A 9,603-nucleotide genomic window follows, 5' to 3' on the forward strand; every position below is an offset into this window, starting at 1 on the left:
CACCTCACAGGGAAGAAGAAGTGAGAGGTTGGACTGACACAGCTGTTTTGCTTGTGCCACCACCTGCGGAGAACATTTTTTAGAAGTAGGCAGACTTTGAATGTCACTGAGGCAGCCATAGAAAGGGAGATGGAGTCCCTGCTATACTCTTGTTTTCCTCCTCTTGCTAATTTCCAGCAGCATAGACTTGGCAACTGCCTACCTGATTTCATTAAGATGTTTAAACATTCACCAGAAGAGAGCACCAGAAACTACTTAATGATAGACTGGACAGTCTGGAACTAAAAATAAAAAATCTACTCTCAACTTAAGTAATGACAGTCTCACTAAAATATGAGGTTTCCTCCTATGTTTTTGTTTTCTCTCTCAATTTTAGTGTACTCAAGAAAATAGAAATATTGTAACAGATACTTTATTTCCTAAAACTGCTTGTTGAAATGTGAGTATACTTTCTTCATGGGAGAGTAGAGGAATTACCAGAATCTGAATCAATAGTTTATTTCAAAAGAAATTATACAAAATGCAAATGGATTTGAACTACTTTGTCAGTCTTTCAGCATTCCACTAGTCTCTCATCAGTCAACGGATTTTGTTTTATTACATTCACTTCTAACACAGAAGATCTGTGTGAGTTGTTTTAAAAATACAAGAAACCCACAAAACTGTCCCCTAAGTACACTGTTATTTGGGGAAGGGTATTTGCATATTGCTCCCTAGGGTTGTCCTTGCCTTGCTGTACTAAGATAAAAGCTCAGCTGTATTCTTGCTTTCAGTTATTACTTTCCTATGTTCATCTCCTCAAAATGATGAGTCCTGTAGAGTCCATGTTTCTGTTATTGCTTTGGATTCTGGGTAAGTAGAGAATGAGATGCAGGAGGAGAATCCCTGGGGATGGAGGGTGATCACTGACTGATGATTTGGGCTGTCCATGTGTTGCGAGGTAGGTTTTCTTTTCTAAGATGGACATACGAGGTTCAGTCACATAATAATGAGAAATGACAGATGAGATAGGATTTGTGCTAAGATGAAGATTCTAATGTAGATGGGAAAAGTATATGACCTTAGGATCTTCAGCTGAATTGTTTTGTGAAAAATCATTTGATATATTAAAAAAAATCATAAAGCATACCAGAATCTCACTTGAAATGAGTAACTTAAAATAATTCACAAAGATTGTTTGCAAAATTTGCACATGACTTCGCACTGTTTTATTATAATTTCAGGAATCAATGGGGATGTTGTGATGACCCAGACTCCACACATTTTATCGGTTACCATTGGACAACCAGCCTCCATATCTTGCAGGTCAAGTCAGAGTCTCTTGGATAGTAATGGATACACCTATTTGAGTTGGTTTTTACAGAGGCCAGGCCAGTCTCCACAGCTTCTAATTTATTCTGTTTCTGAACTGGAATCTGGGGTTCCTGACAGGTTCAGTGGCAGTGGGTCAGGAACAGATTTCACACTCAAACTAAGCAGAGTGGAGGCTGAGGATTTGGGAGTTTATTACTGTATGCAAGCTACCCATGATCCTCTCACAGTGATACAGATCCTAACAAAAAATGCTCTTGCTTGATGTAGCCCAGCTGCTAATGTGCTGCTAGTCTGGAGAGGAGCAGAGCACTCTGTGTCTGTGTGAGGGAAAGAGCATGGGCATCATCAGTAATTGCAACTGAGAGCTCTGGCTATACTCACCTCACTGGATGAGTAGTATGGCTAAACTTTAAGTACCATCAGTTACTGATCCTTCTAGCTGTAACAGTTATGGTATTGGCTCTGCCTCAGGAGAAATTCATCTCATTAACTAGTTTATTGTTTGTGCTCTACTCCTAGCCTTGAGCAGGCCTGAAAGAACTTGTTTACCACAATAGACCAAATAATAGGACCTAGGTGGAGTTGCTCACCTTGGTTGCACATACAACCAGCTACAGGAACTTAGAAGAATAGACTGCCCACTGAGCTTAAGTCCTTGGTGCGAATTTGTCCACATGTGTCATTGTCTGTCTTTGTTTCATTAGAATAAATGACTGTTCTATATTCCATGTTCAGAAAGATAAAAAGGGTTAAAATTTCTGGCTTGATTTAGCTTAAAACTTGTTTAAAAGGCAACCTCAATTCTCACAACAAAAGCTGATAGGCAAGACCCCTGTTCTGCTGCTGGAAGTGAGGCACAGTGGGAGGAGCCCTGGCAAAAATGATTCTTTGCACAAGCTGCTCTTTGAGAGTCCAAGAACTTTTTGGATTTCCTGGTAAAGTAAGACATTCACAACAGACAGGAGTTATATAATGAGTTATGGGCCAGGAGCTATATAATGATTATGCTGGAGAAATTAGAATTACAGCCTGACTTGCCTACTCCAGCTGTCATTCCAGGAAATGCATATAAAATCATTATAGATTTAAAAGAGTATTTTCATACTGTTCCTTTACATCCTGTTAAAGGTGAGAGGTTTGCAGTCATTGAATATGCTTGCAATTTTTGAGAGACCATAAAGTGATATCACTAGAAAGTTTTCCCTCAAGGAATGGCTAATAGCCTTACAAAAAGTTAAGAGTATGAAAGTAAAAACAAAAAGCAGTTTCAATTGGCCTTTGGAGTCCTGCACCTGTGGTTAGGAGTGTAATACAGCATAAAAAAGTCATGCCATGGTCTCATTGACGTAAAAGCCACCCTGAAAAGAGCCAGCAGGTTTTTTTGGCTTTTATGGTAAGGAGCTGATGGTTGATTTCTCCTTGAAAAATCTGTGGCTATGATTATTGAGTTCAACAGGTGCTTCTTTTGAAATTACAGCTAGAAAAAGTAAGAAAATTTTGTTTGGATAGAAAAAATATAAGATGTGCATTTACTTCATTTTTGTTTATGACTGGTTTTAAAAGTATACAGATGTTCTGCATGTCTTGGTTATAGATTATTGGCCTATAAGTTATTGAGCATGATTAAAAATTTGCAAATTTGGTAACAGAAAGTTGGCTTAAAACTGGTAACTCAGGATTGGAGTCATTCAAAAACCAGATGTATAAAGATAGGATTTAAAACAATGTTTCTTTAAGAGTTATTAAAAGCTGCACTATCATACATTCATATATAAGAACTGGCTGCCTAACGTTGTAACATGAAAGTAATGCATTTAGTATTGATGTTAGAGAAAAAGGATTGTTTGCATTGTTAAAAATTGGTTTTGTTTCTCAAAATTATGCTTACACTCTAGTATTGCAAAAGAAACTTAACGATATAGTTAAACTGCCAGTATTTCATTGGCTGCAGTTAACTGCGAGTTTGAGAATTCCTGACTCATTCATGTTTATGGATGAAAAGAGGATTGAGCAGGTAGAGATAATTGCAAGAGTAAGAAAAAAGCCAGCATCAGTGGAGAACCAGTCACAGCCGGTGCTAGCTGCAGCCCCCGGCCCAAGTTATGGCTGAAGGTAAGGAGGGTCTGACAGCCTATCACAGCAGGTCTCTAGTAGCGGGTCTCTGGGAGAAGGCAGCCAGACCCCCACCAATTTGGCCGAGGTGAGAAAAGTCCTTCAGGGGCCCACTGAGACATATTCCTTTTGATGGCCCTTTATAGGACAGACAGCACCTGATAAGAAATTGCAATATATTGCAGAACTATACCATGCAAGATTTAGTTAAGAGAGAGAGAGTAAAAGAGAGAAAGATTGCAGGCATGAAGGATTTTGGCCACAGTAGTTAGTGAAAAAGGGAGAGAACAGTACCCAGACAGACAGGGAATCTGGACAATGGGGGCTATAGGCCCAGCAGAGCAAAAGAAACACAGTGACGCTCAGTGGACAAGGATCAGTGCCCTTACTGCAAAGAGAAAGGACATTGGGCTAAAGATTGCCTGAAGAAAAAGAGTAAGACCCCCAAGGTCTTGTCTCTTGAAGAAGATGACTAGTGGGGACGGGGATCGGGCCCCATCCCCAAGCCTAGGGTAACCCTGAATGTGAAGAAGGGGACCCCTGTGAATTTTCTGGTAGATTCAGGAGCAGAATATTCGGTTCTGAGACAGCCATTAGGGAAATTAAAAGCTAAAAAGACTAGCAATAGGAACAACTGGACAGAAACAGTATCCTTGGACTATGTCACGAACTGTTGACCTGGGAAAAGGACGGGTGTCCCACTCCTTCCTGGTCCGATGGATGAATAATGCTCGCATTATGCACTATCAGAGCCTGTTGTTGACTGAAAGGGTGATCTTTGCACCCCTGACCATCTTGAATCCTGCCACCTTGCTGTCTGTGACTGATGACTCTTCTCTCATCTGTCACTGTATTGACATCCTGGCAGAAGAAACAGGTACTCGGAGTAACCTGAAGGACCAACCCTGGCCAGGAAGTTTGAACTGGTATACAGATGGCAGCCGTTTTGTGGTAGAAGGTAAGTGAATGGCGGGAGCTATGGAAAGCGAGTATCATCCACTGCCCAGGGCACCAGAGGTCTCAGGCCACTGTTGCAAAAGGAAATCAGATGGCTGACATGGCTGCCAAGAAAGCTGCCAAGGGAGCAATGATTCTAGCAGTTAAGGGTTCCAGAGACTATTTTGATGCCACTGACTAGCATCAAGTGATGGACAAATTGGACTTTCACTCTGAAACCACTTATGGAGTAATAAAAAATGGATACGGTAAGTTAATCCTCCCACAAGAAGGACTATCTGATTTGATGAAAGCTGTGGTGAGAAACTATAGAGCTTGTGCCTTAACCATTGGGAAAGAGACTGAGGAACGACTGGCCTGGAGCTTACTGGGAGATGGACTTCACAGAAGTCGATCTGGCAAAATATGGAAATAGATATCTTTTAGTTTTTATAGACACCTTTTCAGGATGGGTCGAAGCCTTCCTCACTAAAAGTGAAACTGCCAACGTGATGGCTAAGAAGATCCTGGAAGAGATCTTTCCAAGGTTTGGAATACCCAAGGTAATTCACTCTGTTAGTAGACCTGCCTTTGATGCCCAGGTGAGTCAGGGACTGGCCACACAGCTGGGGATTAATTGGAAATTACATTGTGCTTATAGACCCCAGAGTTCAGGACAGGTAGAGAGGATAAATAAAACCATTAAGGAGACCTTGACTAAATTAGCTTTGGAGACCAGCAGGAATGACTGGGTAGCCCTCTTTCCCTTTGTCTTGTTCTGAGTTTGGAACACTCTAGAGTGATTTAAGCTTACACCATTTGAGAGTTTGTGTGGGGTACCACTGCCACTTACTGAGGTGGGTGGAATGAATGATCCTGATGCTGTCCTTTCTAAATCTTTGTTTGCTCACATAAAAGCACTTTAAGTGGTCCGGCGCGAGGCCTGGGAAAAGCTGAAAGAGACCTATGAGACTGGAGACCCGAGTGTGCCACACCAGTTGGGAGACACATTTCTAGTTCAGCGCCATCAAGCTGCCTGCAGCCTCTGACCATGTTTGGCCTCTGGAGAAACACGATAATTGATTTGAACCTGTATGACGAGCTATACCACCAGTCACTGGAGATCATCTTGTGCTACCTGTCGGAGCAGGCGACCAGCTCCAAGGACTTGAAGCCTCTGGGTGAGGCCAGAGCAGCAGTCCACAGGACACTAGAGACCCTGCAGCATGTGGGCAATGGCATGCAGCACAACCATGAGACAGCTTTTCAGGACATGCTTCAGGAATTAGACATTACCATTCTGATATTTTCCCTCACTGGTCCCCTTTTGATTCTGTGTCTGCTTCTTAAACAGATTAGTTACCTTTGGTAGAGAAAGAGTAAATGCTGTCCAGATGCACCAACATGTTGCACCAACAATATTGGGCTTTGCCAGGTAAAGAAAATAGAGGTTATGATGATGTTGAAGATACTGAAGTTTAGTTCTATGATTAGAACTTTTACATGACAAGAAGTGGGAGTTGTAAGGATATAAAAATTCATAGAGAAGCTTGAGACTCCATCATCTGAATTAAGGTTGGCAGATTTACAGGCCTAGGTTCCAGGAACTAGCTGGCCACCTAAAGAATTAGCCAGGGGGCAAGTCAGCCAGGTCGTTTTGACAAAGAATAGCAGAACTACAAATACAGGTTTGTCAAGTCACCCCAGGGAGTGACTGACCACAATGGGCTAGGCTAAGGTCACATTCCTGAGAAAAATGTATACAGGATGCTTCCCACTCCCCTCCCCAGTTTATGATTCGTGTAAGATATTTCCCATTCCCCACCTTGATTTATGACTAACTACTGTTCCTCTTTTTGATTTCCCCCTTCACCCCCTTGGTTTGTGGTTTTCTCCTTTAAATGCCCCTTCCTCCCAAGCCTTATGGTCGACACTCCTCTGCCCTTGCATGGTATAGGAGTCTCGACCCAGCACTGACTTTGATTAATTAAACCTCTTGCTATTGCAACAAGTCTGGTGTCTCTTGTGGTCGTGAGAGAGTTGTATCTTCTCGAGACTTGAGTGAGGGTCTCACCTCTCTGGGGGGTCTTACAATGCCCCCTTCGCCTCAGAAAAATGGAAGACTCACTTGGGTACCACCCCACCTTGTGATATCTAATCCCAGCAAAACTAAGTACCTTTTCTCCCACTGAGGCCAATCAGGCAGTCCAGGTGGTGGAAAGGGAGCAAGTCAAAGGAAACACAATCAAAGATACTCCCAACTTCAATTGTTAGGAGACCCATATATATATCAAGCTGCACATCTACTACAAATATGTGAGGGCCTAATCTAGCCCCTGCATGCTCTTTAGTTTCTGGTTCAGTCTCTGTGAGCCCTCATGGCCCTGGGTTGGTTGACTCTGTATGTGTTCTTGTGGTGTCTTTGACTCCCTACAGCTCACAGAATTCTATCCCCCAGCCCTTCCACAAGACTCTCCAAGTTCTGCCTGATTTTTACTCATAATTATCTATATTTCCGTCCATCTGCTCTGGTTAAAGCCTCTCATGAGACAGTTATGTTAAGTTCTGGTCTGCAAGCATATCATCAATTCTATTGACTCTACCCCAAGAGATCAGTCTCAAGTTGGGCCAGTCATTTGATGGCCAACCCCACAGTCTCTGTTCCATCTTTATGTCTGTATATCTTGTAGACAGGACACATTTTAGGTTGCAGGTTTTGTGGGTTGGTTGAGGTCCCCTTCTTCTACTAGAAGTCCTGCCTGATTATAGAAGGTAACTACTTCAGCCTCTATATTCCTCAAAAGTAGGAATTTCAACTAAGATCGTCCCCATAGACATCCATAGCCTCCCCCATTCCAGGTCTCCAGCTAGTCTCAGAGATGCATCCCACCAATTTCCATTCTTATTTCAAGCCCTCTCATCCCCAGTGTGTTTGCCATCCCCTTACCACTCATCATTTCCTCTTCCTACCTATTTCTCTCTCTCCATCCCCTTATGATGAATATTTTGTATCTACTTCTGAGTGAGATTTACACATCCTCCCTTGGGCCCTCTATACTACCCAGCTAGTTTGGGTCTGAGGATATTACAGCCTCGTTATCCTCCACTTAATGGCCATTGTTTAATTATAACTGAGTACATACCATATTTGTCTTTCTGGGTCTGTGTACCTCACTCAAGATTATAGTCTCATGCTTCATCCATTTGCCTGTAAATTTCAGAATATCTTCATTTTTAATGGCTGAATAGTGTTCCATTGTATACTGTCACTATATTTTCTTTATATATTCTTTATTTGAGGGATAGCCAGGCTGTTTCCAGTTCCTGGCAATTATGAATAAAGCTATTATGGTGACAGATGAACAAATGGCACTATGCTATAGTCATTTGGGTATATGCCCAGGAGTTGTACAGCTGGCTCTTGAGGTAAAATTTTTCTTAGTTTTCTGAGAAACTACAAAATTAATTTCCAAAGCACTTGTACAAGTTTGTATTCCCACCAGCAATGGTGGAATGTTCCACTTGCTTCACATCATCACCAGCATGTGCTATTACTGGAGTTTGTGATCTTAGCCATTCTGACAGTTATAAAGTGAATGTCAGAGTCATAATATTTTCCTTTAACTGATAATAAAGGTCACTGAACATTTCATTATGTACTTCTTAACCATTTGAGATTCCTCTGTTGAGAATTCTGCTTAGCTTTGTACTCCATTCATTTTCACTGAATTCCAGAAAGTCCTTAATTTCTTTATTTTTCTTTGATTCTGAGATCATTGAATAGAGAGTTGTTCAGTTTTCATAAGTTTGTAGGTTTTCTGTTGTTTCTGTTATTATGAAAGACCAAATTTAATCCATGTGGTCTAATAATATACAATGAGATTTCAATTTCCTTGTATCTCTTGAGGCTTGCTTTCTGACCAACTATATAGTAAATTTAAGAGAAGGTTCCATACTAGGAAACCAAAAGAAAGTAAACACACGCACACACACACACACACACACACACACACACACACACACACACTACCACCACTATATAGAAAGAGCAGGAATTCATAATAATTCATCATTAACATCTAGCAACATCAATGGAGCCAATTCACCAAGCAAAATACACAGGGTAACAGAATGGATACAAAAGAACAGGATCAATCATTATCCTTCATACAAGAACCATACCTCAGCAAGAAAGCTACAATTAACCTCAAAGTAAAGGGCTAGAAAATGATTTTTCAAGCAAAAAGTCCCAAGAAGCAAGTGTAAGCAGCCATTCTAATATCTAATAAAATAGTCTTTCAACCAAAATTAACCAAAAGAGATAGGAAAGGACACTTCATACTCATCAAAGAAAAACTCCGCCATGATAACATCTCAATATTGATTATCTTTGCCATAAATATAATAATTTTCTCATTTGTAAAAGAACCATATTAATAAAGCATAAATCATACTTTGAACCCCAAACATTAATAGTGGGAAACTTCAATATTTTATATCCTTACCAAATACAAGAGATGGAAGAAAGAATCTAAGGCATAGAAGATACCATACTATAGGAGTAATTGATACATTAGTCAAAGGAAATACCAAATATATTAAAAAAAAACCCTAACTCAAAACATGTAGTACATATGGAACACTTTGAAAAGATTAAACCTAAGAATAATAGGAATAGAAAAGTATGAGATTCCCAGTTCAAAGGACCAGAAAACACTTTCAACAAAATCGAAGAAAAGATCCTTAACCTAAAGAAACAGATGGTTATAAACATACAAAAAGTTAACAGAGCACCAAATAGATTATACCAGAAAAGAAAATTCTCTTGCCATATAATAATGAAAACACAAATGTATCAACAAAGAAAGAATAAAGCTACAAGGAAAAAGCCAAGTAACAAATAAAGACAGACATATAAGAATTATACCTGACTTATCAACATGGATTCTAAAGGCCAGAAGATATAGGACAGATGTTTTGCAAAGTAAAAGAGAACACAGATGTCAGCCCAGAAAACTATATCCAGCCAAGCTCTCAATGATAGATGGGAAACCAAGATAATCCACACACACACACACACAAAAACTAAAGTTAAACAATAACTTTCTACTAATCCAGCCGTACAGAGGATACTAGAAGAAAAACTACAAGGAGGGGAACTATACTCAGGAAAATTAAAGAACTTAATCATCTTATTGCAAAAGCAAAAGAACAGGCTCAGGCACACACAGTACCACTTCC

General features: G+C 40.4%; 1 gene segment (V, D, J or C); it reads left to right on the forward strand.

Annotated features, from left to right (window-relative positions):
- Positions 1–792: 792 nt before the first annotated feature.
- Positions 793–2,350, forward strand: LOC114636312. The segment is given in 2 exon segments: positions 793–852; positions 1,224–2,350. Coding segments are annotated over 2 exon segments (402 nt in total).
- The last annotated feature ends 7,253 nt before the right edge of the window (positions 2,351–9,603 follow it).

The sequence above is a fragment of the Grammomys surdaster genome, unplaced genomic scaffold, assembly GCF_004785775.1.
Source record: "Grammomys surdaster isolate TR1022 unplaced genomic scaffold, NIH_TR_1.0 123465, whole genome shotgun sequence".
Lineage (NCBI taxonomy): Eukaryota > Metazoa > Chordata > Mammalia > Rodentia > Muridae > Grammomys > Grammomys surdaster.